General features: G+C 63.8%; 7 protein-coding genes across 7 annotated transcripts; 4 read left to right on the top strand and 3 right to left on the bottom strand.

The window, feature by feature from the left end:
* Positions 1–176: 176 nt before the first annotated feature.
* On the top strand, positions 177–2151 carry JCM10292_004620 (uncharacterized protein; the record flags this gene model as incomplete). Its single annotated transcript, XM_076651722.1, has 6 exons — positions 177–312; positions 407–612; positions 677–1446; positions 1536–1800; positions 1969–2034; positions 2119–2151. The coding sequence occupies 6 exons, from the start codon at positions 177–179 to the stop codon at positions 2149–2151; spliced, it is 1476 nt and encodes a 491-aa protein (XP_076502691.1).
* A 365-nt stretch (positions 2152–2516) lies between these two features.
* On the top strand, positions 2517–4321 carry JCM10292_004619 (uncharacterized protein; the record flags this gene model as incomplete). Its single annotated transcript, XM_076651721.1, has 7 exons — positions 2517–2601; positions 2756–2844; positions 2909–3398; positions 3458–3525; positions 3590–3804; positions 3862–4037; positions 4095–4321. The coding sequence occupies 7 exons, from the start codon at positions 2517–2519 to the stop codon at positions 4319–4321; spliced, it is 1350 nt and encodes a 449-aa protein (XP_076502690.1).
* A 144-nt stretch (positions 4322–4465) lies between these two features.
* JCM10292_004618 (uncharacterized protein) lies at positions 4466–8742 on the bottom strand (the record flags this gene model as incomplete). The annotated part of the gene is made up of 13 exons (XM_076651720.1): positions 4466–5176; positions 5235–5618; positions 5680–6768; positions 6823–7108; positions 7164–7462; positions 7516–7744; positions 7809–7859; positions 7921–8005; positions 8066–8109; positions 8167–8235; positions 8299–8363; positions 8453–8480; positions 8582–8742. The coding sequence occupies 13 exons, from the start codon at positions 8740–8742 to the stop codon at positions 4466–4468; spliced, it is 3501 nt and encodes a 1166-aa protein (XP_076502689.1).
* Positions 8743–9105: 363 nt separating this feature from the next.
* Positions 9106–10975, bottom strand: JCM10292_004617 (peroxidase; the record flags this gene model as incomplete). Its single annotated transcript, XM_076651719.1, has 11 exons — positions 9106–9177; positions 9242–9327; positions 9396–9448; positions 9508–9542; positions 9619–9672; positions 9855–9932; positions 10071–10193; positions 10307–10475; positions 10544–10573; positions 10691–10762; positions 10839–10975. 11 exons carry the CDS (start codon positions 10973–10975, stop codon positions 9106–9108), a joined length of 909 nt encoding a protein of 302 aa, XP_076502688.1.
* A 655-nt stretch (positions 10976–11630) lies between these two features.
* On the top strand, positions 11631–13804 carry JCM10292_004616 (uncharacterized protein; the record flags this gene model as incomplete). The annotated part of the gene is made up of 4 exons (XM_076651718.1): positions 11631–11749; positions 11851–12062; positions 12140–13582; positions 13656–13804. The coding sequence occupies 4 exons, from the start codon at positions 11631–11633 to the stop codon at positions 13802–13804; spliced, it is 1923 nt and encodes a 640-aa protein (XP_076502687.1).
* Positions 13805–14132: 328 nt separating this feature from the next.
* JCM10292_004615 (uncharacterized protein) lies at positions 14133–16371 on the top strand (the record flags this gene model as incomplete). The annotated part of the gene is made up of 10 exons (XM_076651717.1): positions 14133–14240; positions 14299–14488; positions 14550–14750; positions 14832–15382; positions 15460–15635; positions 15704–15745; positions 15811–15896; positions 15974–16062; positions 16133–16195; positions 16252–16371. 10 exons carry the CDS (start codon positions 14133–14135, stop codon positions 16369–16371), a joined length of 1626 nt encoding a protein of 541 aa, XP_076502686.1.
* An 802-nt stretch (positions 16372–17173) lies between these two features.
* On the bottom strand, positions 17174–17599 carry JCM10292_004614 (uncharacterized protein; the record flags this gene model as incomplete). Its single annotated transcript, XM_076651716.1, has 2 exons — positions 17174–17208; positions 17428–17599. 2 exons carry the CDS (start codon positions 17597–17599, stop codon positions 17174–17176), a joined length of 207 nt encoding a protein of 68 aa, XP_076502685.1.
* Positions 17600–17871: the final 272 nt, after the last annotated feature.

Raw genomic sequence — 17871 nt, 5'->3', positions numbered from 1 at the left:
GCGTCGACCCATGCCCAGGGCTGCGTCAAGCGCACTGGCACAAGTTTTGTAAGTCTAGGAGGCAGCACTGTGTGATGTCCTCACCGTTGTTGACGAGTGACCCCGCCCTGCTCTCGTCGCCCCGGTCGTTGCTCCTCCTCACTTTCACCACTTCCTCGCTCGTCGTCGCTGCTGAGATGGCTGCTGCAACACCCACGCCGTCGAGCGAGATCATCCACCTGGTCACGACCTTTGCAGACGCGCTCGACTCGCTCCCGCCATCGCTCACTCGCTCGCTATCCGACCTCAAGGAGCTCGATGCCGTCCTCAGCAGTGAGTGCCGCTTGCTCGCTCAAATGGCACGAAGAGCATTTGCAAAGGACGTGGCAGCTGACGAGTGACCACCGGCCCGGTCCACGCGCTGCAGGCTCGTTGCAGGGCATCACCGACAAGCTCCGCCTGCTCCACACCATGATGCACACGCCGGAGCCCGGCACCCAGCAGACCGAGGAACCGCCCAAGTACACGCCGCTCGACCGCCTCAAGCTCCTGCGCGAAGTGGCCGAGGACGCGAGGGTGTTCCGGCTCGGCGGCGAGGACAAGATCCGCGTTGCAACCAACACGTGCGAGACGGTGCGTTGCCGCAGATGGACCGTGAGAGCTGTAGATGGCTGACACGTCTCTGTTGCGCCTGCAGATCGCTACGCACACCTCGCATCTCTCCACCCTCTCGACCCTCCTCCTCAGCTTCCTTCCCGCACACCTCCTCCCGCACCTCCCTGCACCCTCGGCACCGCACGGTTACCCCGCCTCGAACACACCCGCAAGTGCGATCGCCCGCCGACAAATGTTCGACTACCCTCCGTCGCGCCATCTTGGCCAGGGCGGCACCTCGCGCCTGACCGGTGCGCTCGGCATGGTGCGCGAGCACTTTGACATGACGCGCGGGAGCGGGCGCGGCTACGGGACGGGCAAAAAGCGTGCGGCGCAGATCGACTACAGCATCTACGGCGACGACTATCCCTTGCCCGGGTCGAGCAGCGGCCGGCTCGGCAAAGACGCGAGGGACAAGGACCCGACGCAGCGCCACCCGAACCAGTACACCAAGAAGCGCATGCAGGGCGGGCTCGGCGCGGCGGGCGCGTACGGCGGCGCATCGCCCAGCGGGCCCGCCATCTCGGCGCAGTCTGCCAACGCCGCCGCGGGCGTCTACTCGCCGCACCCGCTCGGGATGACCGCTGTTGAGTCGGTCAAGGAGAAGCGCCGCGGTGCCGAAGCTGCGGCCCCCGCCATGTCGACGAGCGGCAACGGGAGCCGCGCGGGCAGCGTCGTGCCCGGCGCAAACCTGGGTTACGCCGGGATGGCCAGTCAGGAAGAGTACAACCTGGCGACGCTGGGAGGGCAGCGCGCACCGGTCAAGCGCAAGGTTGAAGACGTCGCGGGCGCTTCGAAGCGCCGCAAGAAGGGGTGCGTCTTCAATCTTTCTATCCAGACGCCCACCACACGCTCTCAGCTCCATCCCACTGAATCTTCCGCTGACTCGCACGTGTGCACAGCGTCGAAAATTCACCCGACCTCGCCGCCCGCACGCTGCCAGGCGCCGTCCAAGCCGCCGCCCGCGTTCCGCGGCGCCAGAACTCGGTTTCGACGCGTGCCGATGAGCCCCTCTCGCCCGTGGCCGTTGCCGCGATGGAGGAAGAGTTCGACCCGGCGCTCGACGGCGCAGACGACGACGGCGACAAGACGCTGTACTGCTTCTGCCAGCGCGTCAGCTTTGGCGAGATGATTGCGTGCGATGCGCCTGACTGCGAGCACGAATGGGTGCGTTTGCAAGCTCTCTGCCCAAATTGCTGTCTGCCAGGATGCCAGTCCGGCCCGGATCCCGTTCGAGCGAACAGTCGGTTCGGCGGGCGTAGTCGCCGTCGGACTCGAGATCGCGCGGGTCCGCTCATCACACAGATGGTTGACACGGTTGGACAAACCTCGCAGTTCCATTTGCCGTGTGTCGGGCTCAAGAGCATCCCCGACGGCCGCTGGTTCTGCGACGAGTGCAGGGTACGTCTTCCATCCCGAATTCGGCGCCCCTCGCCCTTCACTCTGACTGTGCGTTGACGTGATGTCGTACACCCGTGCCTGCAGCGCACGTCGAAGGCGGGCAAGAAGCGGAGGTAGAGCGGAGCGAGGGCGGTATTGCTAGTCCGGTCGCGTTGCAAATGCGAGTCCTTTCCCGCTGCTTTGGCGTTGTCGACTAGTTATGTATGCGTTGCACTGCTCGAACTTGCAAGAGCCTCACGAGCAAGAGAGAACCCAGACCCCAGGCGGGCTTTCGGCGAGCCGGCGACCGCGGCGGACAAACGGCGGACGACGATCCCTCCGTCGGCGCGGGCGGAGCGCGCGGGTTATTCAGCGCCTTGGCTCGCTCATCATTGCTCAGCTGCTCCACCCTTGACTGACTAGAAGGCGCTGTGGACGCTTGGCGACTCTCTTCCTGCTGCTGCACACTGTCCCTGCGGTCGATGTCGCGCCCCAGCTCCTTCATGTCGGCAAGCACCGCGGTTCGCACGGACGACGGCAAGAAAGGCGGCGCGCCTATTCACTCGTCCGCTCCAGCGCCCAAACTAGGTACGCGCTGTCTCTGTGTATGCTTGGCTGTGCAGCGTCCAGCCGACACTCTCGGCGGCAGAGGTTGACCTGCTTCGCACCCTCTCCCTATCGCACCTTCTCCCTATCGCGCCTACTGCCATTCTGCTTCTTTCGACGTGTACCGAATCTACAGCACACCTGGCACTCAAGAAGCTCACCATTGCAGCAGCCCTGCTCATCGTCGTCTTCTTTGGCGCTGCTCTCTGGCTCTATGGCTCTCTCGTGCGTTTCGTTCACGCTCATCGTTCATGTCGAACTCTGAGTCTGACTTCCTGACATCACGAAGTGGCACAACTCGACGCGCACACACAACCTCGGTGTTGCCGTCGTCGACTTCGACAGTGCGAGCGTCGGATCCGCCCTCCTCGCCGCCGTTCAAACCGTGAACGGCCGCCCGAATGCTCCGACTTTCCACGTTCTCGATGCCTCGTCCGTCTCACAGGACGAGGTTCTCGACAAGGTGTTTGACGGAACATACTGGGGCGCCATCGTCGCGACTGCATCTGCCACCGACCGTTTCGAGGGTGCCCTCGCTTCCGACGCCGCCGCGCAGAGCTACAACGCCTCGCAGGCGCTTCTCTACGCGGGTCTCGAGGTCCGATATGCGACGGCGTGGAGCGGCTTCGTCCTGCCGAGCCTGCAGCAGGTGATCCAGACGACGAACGGCATCTTCAGGCAGCAGGTGGTCGCGCCGCTTCTCGCCTCGGAAACGGCCTACTCTGGCGCTGTCATCGACGTCATGCTCAGCCCTGTCTCGTCGACCTACGCCAACCTCAGTAGGTCCTATTCGCGCGCGGGGATGCATCGAGCGGGACTGATTCGCTTCTCTGTACAGCGCCCTTCCCTCAGGGTACGAAGGCAGTCCTCAACACGGTCGGCATGGTCTTCCCGTTCCTTTACCAGGTGCGTTTGCATCTCTTGCATTGCGGAACCGGAAAGTCGGATCGCTGACCCGCCTCTCTCGCAGTTCTTCTTCATCTTGATGTTGAACGGCCTCTTCCTCGCCCTCGGTGTGTACAAGGGCATGTCGCTCAGGCGACATGTCAAGTACCGCTTGGCAATCGGCACCATCTGGACAATCCTCACCTCGCTCACCATCGTCGCCTGGGCTCTCATGTTCTCCGAGGACTACCGCTCGACTCTCCCGGCAAAGAACTTCTTTGCTCTGTGGACTGTCGTCTGGTGCGTTCACGTGTCTCTGCCTCTCCTCATCCGGCACTGGCTGAACCGCATTCACAGGGTGTTCTGCATGATCATTCTCGACACCTTCGACACTCTCACGACCTGGATTCCGCCCCAATTTGTCCCATACTGCACCATCGTCATCATCATGACCTCCATCACCGCCGTCATCATGCCGATCGAGCTCTCGAACGACTTCTTCCGCATCTCGTATGCCTTCCCTTCCCATGCCAGTGAGTATCGCCCTCCTCCTTAGCAAATAAACCGATGCTGGCCTTTGCGCCCACCAGCCTGGTCAATCATGATCACCTGCCTTGGGAACGGTGCGGTCAACACGCTCAAGCGCGATGCGCCCATCCTCATGGCGTGGCTCATCGTCGGCAAGCTCGCCGTCTTCTTCTCACTCCGCCGGCGCGCGCAGCAGGGCGTCGCGCTCGCCGAGGTCAAGAACTCGCCGCCAAAGGCGCCCGAGCAGGCCGACGGCGACAATGTTGTGGTCGGCAAGGTCGGCGTCTGATTCCGACTTATGCAGTTCTCCCCCCAGAATCCGCCGTCTCCTTCGCTGTTTACATTATTAGATCGCAGTCGTACCACTCCTAGACACAGATGTTAGCAACGGGCCATATCGATATCATACAGATGACGAAGCACAGAGAGGGGTCTACATCTCGCCCGGCCGCTTCGACGGAACTTTCCGTACGCTCAGCGAAGAGCCGACAACCGGCAGCGCCCTGCCCGTTCCCGTGCTACCCTCCCTCGTCGGGCGGTCAACGGTAGCGAACCGGATCGAGGGGCCGGCTTGGCCGTCGCGCTCGGGCGACGGTTCGCGCGAAGACGGGACCGACGCATGCGGCGAACGACCGGTACCCTTGCCGCGGAAGAGCATGTCGCGCATGGCCTGCATGGCCGTGCTGCCCTGGCGAGTCGGGACCGGGCGAACAGGGGGCGCGCGGTTGGGAGAAGGGGATTGGCGGGGCGGGGCCGCTGGCTCATCCTCGTCGGACGGCGGGTCAATGCGTTCCGAACGGAAGAGCGAGACACCAGGCGCGCGAGCGGGAGGCTGGAGAAGCTCAGGAGAGTCGCTTCGCGGTGGTGGCGATTCGGTGAAGCGGGGCTGCGGCGAAGGCGAAGGACCGGCAGAACGGCCACGAACAGATGATCCAGGCGTCTGAACAGCGCTGTCGGTCTTGTGTTTGGGCGCATCGCCTTCTCGCGAGAGCGTCTTGCCGATCCTGGCATACTCTGCTTCGAGCGCGTCGATGGGATGCCCGAGGCCGCGAAGAGCGTCGAGATGCTTCTTCGCCTTGCGCCGCTTCTCTTCGGGCGTCATGTCGCGCACAGTAACCTTGCCGTCGCCTCGCTCGGTGACGATCTGCAAAGAGGTTGTTAGTGTGCAGCCGCAGCGTCGAGACGAGACGACTCAGACCGACCTTGTCGCCCTCGACCCATTCTTCGTAATCGTGACCCTGCGGTTCGGAATCGCGATAGTGACGCTCCTTGCGGCACCACGCATCGCGATCGTACTTCTCGCGTCGCCTGCGCTCGCGCTCTTCCGGCGCGAGGTTCGCCTCGTCCTTGCCCTTGAGCAGGACCTCGCCCTGCTTCATCATCTTGGCCGCGGCGCGCTTCACTGCGCTGGCCTCGTGCTCGCCCGGCCCGTGCTGCTTGGTCAGAGCGCGCTTCTGCGCCTCGACCGCCGATTCCGGCACCTCGACGACCTCGCGCCGCGGGTGCGAGGCCGCCTTGCGGGCTGCTTCGGGGGAAGCGTCCACGTCGATGACATCGACCTCGCCATCGCCGTGGTCCACGACAATCTGAGAGATCAACGGAATGAGCAGGTTCCGACAGAGGCTGGACAAGCGGCGAGCAACCTACCTTGCGACCCTGCTGCCAGGTCCTCGTGCCACGGCAGTACCGCGCCTCGAGCCTCGAGTCGCGCCTGCCCGCCGGGCTCGGAGTCCTGTCGCCTCTCCCACGGGCCTTGCCCTTCTCCTGAGCCTTCTTCTTCGCCGCGTACCGCTCCTTCGCCTCGTCCGTGTCGCTCGCACACTCGCCCAGGTCGCCCAGGATGTTGCGCGGCGGATGGTCGTCCATCTCGCGCGCGCGGTCGGCGCGCACCTGCTTGCGGTGCTCGGCGGCGCGCCGACGACCCAGCTTGAGGTCCGACGCCGTCTCAATCTCCTTCTCGACATCGGTCCCGCCGGCCTCGCGCACGTCAGCATCGCGGTCGCCGGGCGGAGCATCGTCCTCCGGCTCGCCCTCGTCGCGGCTCCGCGAGCGCGAGCCCAAGCGCTCCTCCTTGCGCTCGCGCACAATCTGCTCCTTCCGCCCCGCGCCGACCTTGTCCTCCGAGGGGGGCGCGCCAAACATGGCCGTCTTGCCCTGGTCCTGCTCAATTTCGCGCTCGATCTCGTCCTCAATGTCCGAGGGCGTCGGCGTCTGGCCGCCGCCCTCGCGCCGCAGCTCGTCCGCGGCATGCGCCTCGACCGCAGCCCGGTCCGGCTCGTCCTCCTCGAGCGCGCGTTTCTCGTCCGGCTCTGCGCCAGACGATGAGCCCGAGCCGGATCCGGACGCGATGCCCTTCTCGGCGAGGCTCTCGGGCGACTCGTCGTCGCGATTGATGACGATGTCCTCAGCGCGGGTCGCGCGCTTGACGCGCGACATCCAGCTCGGCTCGTCCGCTGCGGCGCGCCCGTCCTTCTCGCCCGCGGCGCGGCTCGTCGAGAACGAGAAGGTGCGGCCAAAGCCCGAGCGCGACGACTGGGCGGTGAGGGTGCGCGAAAAGGACTGCACGCGCGAGTGTACGCGACGACCGAGGGTGAAGAAGGAGATGGTGAGGCCGTGCACGAGGATCGAACAGAGGACGATGGCGTAGGTGACGGGAACAATGACGATGGCGAGGACGTCAATGTTGTTCTCGGCGGGAATCGACGGAGTCGGGAGGCGAGCGGCGGCAAGCGTCGACTGTGGGACCGTGTGTCAGTGCCTACAGCACGAGGAGCCGAAAGCTGGACCTACAATGAAGATGGCACCGACGCCCATCGGACCAAAGTGGCCCGCAAAGATGGCCTCGCGCGTCGTCTTGATGTCCGGGATCCAGTGATACAGCGCGTAGATGGCGGGCAGGCGGCGCAACACGAGGATACCGAGGCACAGAAGGAGCATGCGCCACCACACGAGCGTCGTCGTCTCGCTGTTCCACGAGTTGAACGGCATGGTCGCGCCGATGTAGATGAAGATGGCGCAGTTGGCGAGCAAGTCGATCGTCGAGGAGAAGTTCGACTCTTCGATTGACTCGGTGAACCTACGGAGGGAGCGTGAGCACCGAGTCGTCCAGCAGAGGCGGAATGAGAACGCACCAGTCGTCCCATGCGAAGGCGGTACCGCACGCAAACGCGGCCAGCAAGTCGTCACTCCCGGCAAGCGTCGTCAAGCCGTTGCTGAGCAGCGCGAGCGCGACATACATGGCGACCATCGACTCGCGGTCGATGAGCTCCCGGCGCTTGGAGAACTTGAGGAGCTTGCGCGCGACGATGCCGACGATGACGCCGATGATCGTGCCGAGAATGATTTGGTACAGCAAGCAGAGGAGGATCCAGTACCCAACGGCTTCGCCGACCGAGTGCTCGCCGCGGAGCAGGAGGAAGAGGGCGAGGTACTGCGATTGAAGCTGTCAGTGTCAAGCTCGAGAGTCATACTGAACGCACGCACGAGGAAGGGAAAGGCCGCTCCGTCGTTGCAGCCACTCTCGGCCTGCAAGATGTGCCGAATATGACTCGGGACGTGTTCTTGGGCGTATTTTCCCTTGCCGACGACGGACGACGCGAGGATTGGGTCGGTCGGGGTGACACCGGCGGCGAGGACGAGGGCAGGAAGGAACTCGAGTGCGGGGATGAGGGCGTACATGAGCGCGGCTGCGATGAACCAGCCGCCAAGCATGCTGTGGAATGGGTGGGGTGGGGTGAGCGGACTGCGAGTCGGCAGAGAGTGCGACACAACCGTACACCGGCCCAAGCAGCATTGCCAGACTCTTCCAGTGTCGTAATACATAAGCTCTGCGGCGTGCATCGCTGGTCAGTAGAGTTCCGAACGAAAGGAAGGGTGAGAGCAGCGCACCGCGGCAATTCCACTCCGACCGCAAAGACGGACAGCGCAATGACGATGCGTGTCAGTTCGAGCGTGATCTCATCCGTGTGATGACCTGTATGAGCGTGCGTCAGCGGCTGTATAGCGGCGTCGAGGTGAAGAGCGCAAGACGCACCCTCGGACCAGGTGCGGGGGGCGAAGATGCCGGCGCCGTAGGCCCTGGAGGTCGACTCGGTAAGCCGCGTCGCCCAGTAAAATTCTCGAGGAGTCGCTCACGAGAAGGCAATGCCAAAACAAGTAGCGATGATCGCCTCGCCGACATAGAGGCGCTCCTTGACAAAACCGCTGCGTGTCGCAATCTTCGGGTCAGTCTGGCAATCAGCGCGTCTTGAGCAGCGAGAGGCTCACGAGAATAGACCAAAGAAGGTGATGAAGACCGAGAGGATGACGAGGGCGAGATGAACGATGTTGACCTGTACGGCGGGGAGCGGGAACGGGTTCGCAAGGTCAGCTCTTTCGATCGGTTCGTCAAATGAACGTCACAGGAGAACCTCCTACTCACTTCAGGCACGACTTCGAACATCTCATGGCTGCAGAGCACAACTATGGTCAGCAGGTCCTCAAGGTCCGGACGGAGTCCGCTCGCTCCCCTCGCCGCCAGCCTCGCCTAGCCGCGTCCAGATCAACGCACCTGGCCTCCTCGTACGTTCCCAAGCCAGCATAGAGGCTCGAGTTGGACGGGTCGCCCCTCGCGGGCTCAAAGTCGCTGCGCTTGTAGAGCTCGCCGGCCTTTGCGAGGAGAAAGTGGGCGAGCGCGGTGCCCGTCGTTTCGCCACTCGAGAAGGCCGACATGCTGCTCGGGCGCGGTCACGGGCGGGCGGGGCGGCGAGACGAGACGAGGCGAGCGAGATGCGCCGGGACGTTCGGCACGGGAGAGAGGGGCAGCGATCGAAGCTGCTTCCGAGGCGCGCAGGACGGCGCTGCGGCTGCGGTGCGCGTGTGCAGGGTGCTCGGCAAGCTCGCAACGGAAAATGGCGAGAGCTGAGCGGCGACAGCGCGAGCAGAGGCGAACGGCCAAACTTGGTGAAGTGCCAAGGAGGGTCGGCGAGCGATGCACGTCTCGCATTTTTCGACAGATGACAATAGTGTGCAGAGATACGCATTGCAACAGACTAGCGAACAACGAGTACAGCGTATAACGAGCAAGGCGCCGCGTCACATCTTGGCCTTGGCCTCCTGCTCCTTCTTCTCGCCCGCTTCCCGCGAGAACGGCGGCGCACTCTCGTACTGCGGATCCCAAAGCGTCCGTCAGTCGCGTCACACCGACGCAGAGGGGCAAATGCGAACGCACGTCGTCCGTCCGCTCGACGCCCAGCTCGATCAGCTTGGCAAAGACGGCCGCAAAGTCGTCGTAGAACGCATCGCGGTCCTCGGCGTCTGCGGTGTGGGCACTCTTGTCAGCATGCGGTGTTCGGCAGAGGAGAGAGGTGAAAGCCGCGACTGACACTTGGTGACCCACTTGTTGAATGCCGGGTCCTCGACGAGCGCCATGTCGGTCCTGTGCGACGCAAGCTCCGTCAGAAAGTGAAGTGACGGAGAAGAAGGAGCGCAGCATACGGAAGCATCATCAGCTCTTCGCCGAGATCTTCGTTCTGGGTTGGAGAAGGGTCAACCGAACTATTCGAGACGAGCCAGCGGCGCGAGAGCGAGCAAGGAGCCGACCCGCACCTTGTACTGGACCGGGCCCTCCCAGACCTTCTTCTCGAACTTGAATTTGGTGAGCTGTGCGAATTAGCACGGTCAAGTCAGTGTGCTGGACAAGTGAGCGCCGGTCTGCAGCGATCACAGTCGGGCAAAGGTGAGCCGAACTGACCATCTGCGACATGAATCAGCGTCAGCACAGGCTCGTGAGAAAGTCCAAATGTGATGGATAGAGTGCAGGAAGGTGACACGCTGAGACGAACCTTGTAGAACTGGGTGCTGAAGCGAGTCGGCGAGACGGACCACGCGCCTTCAAAGCCGGAACGGTCCGAGTGGCAGCGCTGCGTGGACCATTGTCAGCCTCGTTCGAGACCTAAACTCGCAAACGTGTACCGCTTGACCTCGCGCAATAGTTCCCAGCTGCGCGACTCAAGCGGACTGCGCCGCTAGCCGGAATGCAAGAGGAGGAAGAGCCTCACCCCTAGCGAGTGCGCGCCTGCGAGCGCAACGATCTCCTGATCGTTGAAGCCCATGCGGTAGAAGATGTGCCTCAGGTGGTCGGCGGCCTGCGCGCCGTCGGGAAGGCGTCCTCGCGGCGGGCACTGCGAGCGGGTCGAGCAAGCGTCAGTTTTTGACACCTTGAAGCACGTTCAGAGAAGGTCCACGGCTGGAGCCGCATCTGTCGAGCCGGAGAGGAACAGAACACAAGACGCACCTTGGAGTCGTCGACAAAGTCGGTGCGGCCGGGCTTCCACTTTACGTCGGGCCCGCCCATCTCCTTGACGGCGACGACGCCGGCGAGCGTCCACAAATCGGCGTACGTGATCCACGGGTGCTTGGCCTTGATCGGCTCGAGGAAGAGGCGCGCGTGCTCGAGGCCGGCGCTGCGGGCGGACGAGAGACGTATGAGCGGCGAGGTTCACGACACAGGGAGGAGCGGACGGAAGCGCACTTGGCCGGGTCGCCGCCTTCGCACTCGTACCTGGAACCATTGAAGAGTCAGTTCCGTCTCGCTTGGCGCTCGGTACGCGCCGTGAAGTAAACGAGGCATTCGCAGCCATCGGTCGCGCGAGGCGGGCGAAGCGAGACGAGGACTCACCGCATGCCGGCGCCGTTACTCCCGCCCGTGTTGGTCTCCTTGTCGTACGTCCCCGACGCGTGCCAGGCGAGACTGCATTCGAAGCAGGCAACGGGGTCAGTCGATCCGGTCTCGAGCCAGGGACGCGGAGGACTGGAGATCGACGGACCGGACGAGGATGGGGCCGGCGGATCCGTCGTCGTAGCCTGGCTGGTCGAGGATGGCGGCGATGTCCTTGCGAACAGCGTCGTAGTCGCCCTTGTGGCTCGAGCTGGCAGCGTCCTTCTGCGAGGTGGGGGGCGACATGGTCGTGGTGTTGCGAGTGCGGGTGGTTGGCGGGGGAGGAGGAGAGCGAGATCTAGCAGGCTGTACAGGTCTAGTGCAGGGCAGGGCAAGAGCGGAGCCTGAGTGGCGACGAGCGCTGCACTCCGGAACGACCTCGCCGGGAGCCGGCCGCCGAGCCACGCGCATCCGCCGACACCGCAAACTCGCTCAGGGGCCACCGGGAGGAGCACTGGGCAGTCCTTGCATCTCAGTAGAGCACTCCACGCAAGCCACACGCCAGATTAGAGCCCGCGAGCACACCCTGTCCGAGTCGCAACACTCCTCATTCGCTTGCACTCTGCTCACTCCTGCTGTTCGGCGTTCCTGGCTGCGAGAGCCGCGCACAGAGTAGACAGAGCTGCACAGACGCTGCACCGCGAGCCTTGTCTTCCCTCGTCGCAGTGCTGCACCACCAGCCTCGCTGAGCATCTTCATCAGCTCGAGCAGCGGGAGCGACCTTGCGCGACGCCAGCAACCGCTCCAAGGCTCGCCAAGCGTGATTGCAGGGCTGAGAACGACTACCAACATCTGCGCGCTCACTGGCGATACTGTCTGCGCCGCTTCAAGACGCAGCGCAGGACCTTCCCCAGCTCCCGCCCATCTCGCGTCGAGCCGCAACCGCTTCTGGCGCAGCGCCATGCTCTCCGAGACGACCATCACCATTCTGCCGACGCACCTGCGCCTCGTCCACATCCCGCTCGCGCGTAAAGATGCCCCCATGAGCCGCATCCTCGACTGCTGGTGGTTCCGCCGCGAGTCAGTCCCGTTCTTTTTCCATTCTTCGCCAGTCGTAATATAGCAAAGAGCTTGGAGGAGACAGAAGGAAGCAACGCTGACAACCGGCTGCACTCGCGCAGGAACGACCCTTTCTTCGCCCTGTGCCACAACAATGTCGAGCTCTCCGTCTTTGCCGACGCGGCCGTCGTTCGCCGCTGCTTTGGCGAGTACATGGGCAGCGCAAAGACCGCGCGCGAAGACAAGGGCAAGGGGAAGGAGCGCGAGGAGGACGTCCTCGTCGGCGAGGAGCTGTGGGTCGCGCTCGAGATTACGTTCGGCGGTAACGGCTGGGGTGCGTCAGCTGCATTCTCACGTGCACTTACGAGCGCTTTGTGGCGTCACCACAAGCTGACCTCGCCTGACCCGCAGCTGAAGCGGCACCCCGCCTGCACGCCCTCACCGCCCCTCTCGCCGACGCGCAGATCTCGATCCTCTTCGTCTCGACCTTCCACAGCGACTACATCCTCGTGCGCTCGTCGTCGCTCCCGCGCGTCACGTCCATTCTCGAGGAGGCGGGCTTTGCCTTTGCCGAGGCGGACAAGACGATGGAGGCCGAGCTGCGCGGCATGTGGGAGCGCGAGGGCGAGGAGCGCGCGGCCGGTGGTGGCGGCGGCGGAGGCAGCGGCGGTGGTCTTGGCAGCGGCCGCTCGACGAGGCGCTCGAGCCACGTGGCCGGGATGGAGGATGCGCTGTACGAAGACGAAGACGAGGACGTGAGCGCCCTCGTCGGCAGCTTGGTCCTGTCCGACGCGGGCAGCGCCGGCGGGCGCGGCGCGTCGAGCGAGCGGCCGGCTCTTTCGCGCTCGAACTCGACATCGCTGTCGCGCTCGCACTCGCTGCACGTCACCTCGTCGGCGGGGCAGCCGTCCGCCGGTACCTCGACTCTCCCGCCCCCTCCGCTCTCCCTCCTGCCCGATGAGCTCGTCTGCGTCGGTCTTTCTCCGCAACACGAATCTCTGTGGCGCACCAAAGTCCTCGAGATCCTCTTCTACCCGGAGCGCATCTACCCTCGCCCACCCGCCTCCTCTTCCTTGCCGCAGTCCTTCGCGCCCGACCTCCCCCTCGCGCGCCAGGCCTCGCTGCGGCGCCACAACTCGCGCACGCGCGGCGAGCGCAACCAAACGCCATCGCCTACGCCATCGCGCCCGCGCACGCCGCTGGCGAGGGTGCGCGAACCGTCGGCGACGGGGACGGCAAGCAGCGGCGATGGGGCCGACACGCCCGTCGCGTCGGCGCTCTTCTCTTCGGCTCCCACGGCCGCCGCGGGCGCGCGGCCCGACCCGCCGTCTCGCTCGGCGTCGACGGCGCTCCCGACGCGGTTGGCGCCCTACCCCGTGCCGTTCCTCGCGCTGACGCAGACGAGCGACGGGACGAGCCTGACGGCCGACGTGCGGCTGCTGCGCGCGAGCTTTGCGAGCTGCGCGACGGGCGTCGCGGTCGAGGAGGTGGTGTTTGCGAGCGGCGAGGCGGGGCTTGGGGGACGCTGGGAGGGCGAGGACGGGCTCGAAGGGTGGGAGGAGGAGGTCGCGAGGAGCGAGCTCGAGGAGAGGTGGGAAGAGCGCTGGAGGAGGCGGCGCGAGGAGCAGGACGAGGCGGAACCGTCGTCGTCTGACACGGAGGACGAGGCGCCGAGCGCAAGGGAAGACGAGCTTGAGTGGGAGGCCGTCTCGCCCTCGATCGAGTCGTCGGACTTGCCTACGTCCGACGACGACCAGGATGGAGAGGGCGGACGGGCGCGCGAGCGGGACGAGGATGCCGACGAGCGCACGCTGCTCAAGTGCTTGCAGCTTGACCTCACACGCTTCGGACTCGGTGCGTTTCTTGCGCTTTCTTGGGTCGTGTCTCGTATCAGACAGGCGAGGTGACTGACCGACTCGCTTCACAGACAAACCGGGTCTCGTCGAACACTACGCCCAGCTTCTGATATCCGGCGGCGTTCGTTCACTGCTCTACCAGTCTACATATGGCAGTGCCAACATCCTCGTGGCAAAGCGGGACGTCGGGCGGGCGCGCAGGATCCTCATGAAGGGGTAGGAAAACGCGCGGCAGGCGGTAGCTTGGGATTTGCTATACTATCGCGCGCTGTTCAGGCTGTTGCGGGTCGCCCGCGGTCTCGAGAGGGTCCCAGTGTGGTTGGGCGATCGCGAGCGTATCGCAGGGAGGCTATCGCCGCCGCCCGACGCGTCGCCCGCACGCGCGGGTGGCCCGCCCCCGCCTCGGCCGCCGCCCTTGCCGAACGTTCCGACTTCGCACGCTCGCGGCTCCCGCTAGACTCTTGCTTTCCTCCTGCGTTCCGTCTCTCTCGACGTACTGCACCCTCTGCTACCCCGCTGCATTCCACCCGAAGGAGCCATCCCCGAAGATGGCTTGCTCGCACTCGCACTCGCCCGATACGCAATCGGCGCTCCTCCAGGCCATCCTCACCGAGCTTCAGCAGGTCAAGGCCAACCAGACCGTCTTTGAAAGCAAGGTATGCTCTATCGCTGCCCTCCTCCGGACTCGCACTCAACCCCCGTCTCGCGAAACAGCTCGAATCGCTCGCTCTTCCCCCCACTTCGCCCCCGAGTCTCACCGGCAGCATCCCGCCCCTCGCTGGACCCTCGTCCGAGGTGCCGGCGACGCCTCTCGTCAAGCCTTCCGACCTCCCGACTTCGCCCTCGCTCGTTGCGCGCAAGGATGCCGCGACCGGCAAGTACTCGCAGCGCGTGATCCTTACCAGTGCGTTCCATTTCGGAAATTTCCCTTTCCTCATCAGTCTTCTGACTCTTCTTCGGTGCAGCCTACCCGGGTCAGGTCGGCATCAACCCGATTCCGCTCAACTGGGGCGCAAAGACCGCCGAGGAGCGCGGTCCGGTCGTCGCCGCACGCTCGGCCAAGTCGCTCAAGGTCCGCAACGCCATCGGCGCCTACTCGGGCTCGTACTCGGTCTACCGCGCGCTCGCTGCGGCCGCTGGACTCATCGACCCGAGTCACAAGCCTGGTGCGTTTTCGTCTCGTTGGCCTCCCGGTCCACTACCTTCTCTTCCCTTTCCCTCGACTAAATCGTTCACCCGCCCCACAGACTACACCAACACCGAGCCGCCCGTCGACGTCCCGCACAACCCGGCGTGGGATGACCCGAAGAAGATTGTGGCCCTCGACCCGTACGGTCACCTCGTCCCGCAAGTCTACAAGTCGTACCTCGACGCCGGCATCGACGCGCGCCCGACCATCTCGATCACCAAGGCACACATCAAGCTCAACGACTTTGACGAGGCCGTGCGCGCCGGCTCGCTCGAGGTCGACGGCAAGGTCGTCGTGCGCATCCCGACCGAGTGGGTCAACCAGAGCCGCCTCGACTCGGCCGCGGCCAAGACGGCGCGCGCTGCAGATGACGTCGCCGCGAAGCACATCGAGCACGCCGCCTTCGACGCCGGCGTCGAGCTCAACGTCTCGAAGGCGGCTGTCGAGCCCGTCTGGTACCTTCCCGGAATCGCCGAGCGCTTTGGCATCACCGAAGGAGAGCTGAGGCGCGCACTCTTCGAGGAGATGGGCGGCGCGTACCCTGAGCTGCTCACGCGCCACGACCTCCACACCTTCCTCCCGCCCATCGGTGGCTTGACCGTCTACATCGTGCGTTTAATTTTGCTGTCGCTGCCCGCGCTGCACGCTGTGAGGCAGCTTGATGCCGACGCGTTGCATCTCCGCAGTTCGGCAACCCTGACTTCATCCGCGACGAGTCGAAGGAGCTCACGCTTCGCATCCACGACGAGTGCAACGGCTCTGACGTCTTCGGTTCCGACATCTGCACTTGCCGTCCGTACCTCATCTACGGCATCGAAGAGGCGGTCCGCTGCGCGCAGCGCGGTGGCGTCGGCATCGTTGTGTGCGTTCCTGCGCTCTGTTTCCTTCGTCGAGGCACTTCGCTAACGCCATTCTTCCGCTCTCTCGCAGCTACTTCCGCAAGGAAGGTCGCGCGCTCGGCGAGGTGACCAAGTGAGTGTCCTTTACGCCGTTCACAGCCCGCAGCACGGACGGCCTTCTCACCTGTCCCCCGTCAGGTACCTCGTCTACAACGCTCGCAAACGCAGCGGAGACAACGCTACGACCTACTTCAAACGCACAGAAGACATCGCAGGCGTCAAAGGTGAGCAGCGCGCGTCGGGACCGAGTCGGTTGTACGGGAGACGCTGGGATCTCGCGCTGACTCTTCCCGACACGCAGACATGCGTTTTCAGGTGCTCATGCCCGACGTATTGCACTGGCTAGGCGTCAAGAAGATCGACAACTTGATTAGCATGAGTGACATGAAAGTTAGTATTACCACCCTCCTGAATCACACGGCCTTCAACTTCTCCGCTGACCCCCTCTCGTTCACTCCAGTATGACGCCATTGTCAACAGCGGCATCACTGTCGGAAGGCGCTACGAGATCCCCGAGGAGCTGGTGCGTTCACTCTGTTTCCGTCACTTCGAGCCTTGCGCTAACGCTCGACGCCCCAGATCCCTCCCGACTCTCGCGTTGAAATTGACGCCAAGATTGCCCACGGGTACTTCAGCACTACTGCTGTCACGAATCTTGCCAAGACGGCTGGGCGCATGTGGGAGGACCTTGCGCACTGAACGGGAATTGGGGCGGGCAAGAGGAGGATGTGCAGGTCTACCCTGTTTTTGCCTTTGTACAGGCCTATCCCCGGTCTTTACTTGCACTACACAGCCTATGAGCCGCCGCACGTCTTCCCCGAGGCTTCAGCGAGATGCGAGCGAAAGCAGCGCAGTCAAGGCTGTCAGTTCAAGTCAGCATGCCTTGCTCCATCCCTCTTCTTCGCCGGTCCCCCCAGTACAGCGCCCCTTGTGCTGCAGCAGAGTGTTCGTGTTGCTCTGAGGAATCTGCGCATTCGTGTCAACAACAGCTTGTCTGTACCTCGCCCCGCGCTTTATCCATGTCTGGCACGTTTGGGCTGTCTCTCAGCCTGCACGCGCTGATTGTAAAGCAGGCAGTAAGCAGAGTCTGGCGCGCACAGACCAGTGCTCATGGACATGCTGGCGTAGACAAGGTCCCCAGTCAATATCGTGGGTCGCACTCATGGACCCCTTTCGGAGGGTCTGAGTCTTTGCAGAAAGTTTGCATGAGAAAGTGGCAGTTTCCCTGACTACAACTTGACAATATGAGTTGCTACTGCAAGCAGGCCAAAGGCATTGCAACTGCGTACAAAAAGAGATCAACCGAGTGCTGCAAGGGGCGCAAAAGCAAGAGTGGATTGTCAGGCGCCGGGACAACAAGGAAAATTGGGGTTAAGGGAATGGCAGAAGTGTTCAAGCAGAATCAGGATGGCCAATAGGTATACACGTTGCGGTGGTAGAGGTGCTGGAACACTTGGGTGAGGGTACCAACAACAAAGGGTGAGGTCCAATCGTTACAGGTTCAAGCGTGCAGGCCGACGCGGGCATTGTTGGCAACTACAACAACGTCTTAGTGCTTGAGTGGCGGTAGAGCCAGCGCAAATCCCTACATACATTGCAGAAGCAGTCGGCGTCACACCGCACCTCAATAGCGAGGGCAGCCACTCACTCTTTGGGCCAGGCAACAACGAGGGCGAGACGGCGACTGGGCCGCCGGCGGAATTTCTGTCAGCGGAACGTCTCCTCTGCGCCTGGCAAAAGAGGGGAAGTGCGTACTGTTGGGGCTGGCATTCTTGTCGCTGCGGCAGTCGCGATCGAGCACCGCGGTAAAGATGGTGGTGACAAAGTGCTCCTTCAGCCGCGCGTAGACCTGGTCAAAGCAGTTCTCGGTGTCAAGTGCGGCGCCATGGCAGGTGAGGTTGAAGAGAGCAAAATCGTCGGAGGTCATCCCGGGCAAGCAGTCAGACTCTAAGTCCATTTGGCCCCAGCGCGCTGACAGCGAGCGGACCAGGTTGCGACAGCACTGAGTGCCTGTTGTAGTGCCGGTTGCGCAATGTGCGGGGCAGAGACGGCGGGAGGAGGGCCTTGGCGCTGAGGTCGGACGGGGGGGGGGGGGGGGGGGAATTGCCCCCCGCGTTGGGTGGGCACAGGGCAACCGGGGGTTAAAAAAGGGCGTAAATTTTTTATTTTTGCGGAAACCCGCCAGGGGGGGGGCCCCGG

Source organism: Rhodotorula paludigena, assembly GCF_050403205.1.
Source record: "Rhodotorula paludigena JCM10292 DNA, Rt_paludigena_JCM10292v1_ctg56, whole genome shotgun sequence".
NCBI lineage: Eukaryota > Fungi > Basidiomycota > Microbotryomycetes > Sporidiobolales > Sporidiobolaceae > Rhodotorula > Rhodotorula paludigena.
The sequence above is the reverse complement of the archived record's forward strand: the minus strand, read 5'-3'. Positions and strand labels throughout refer to the sequence as shown.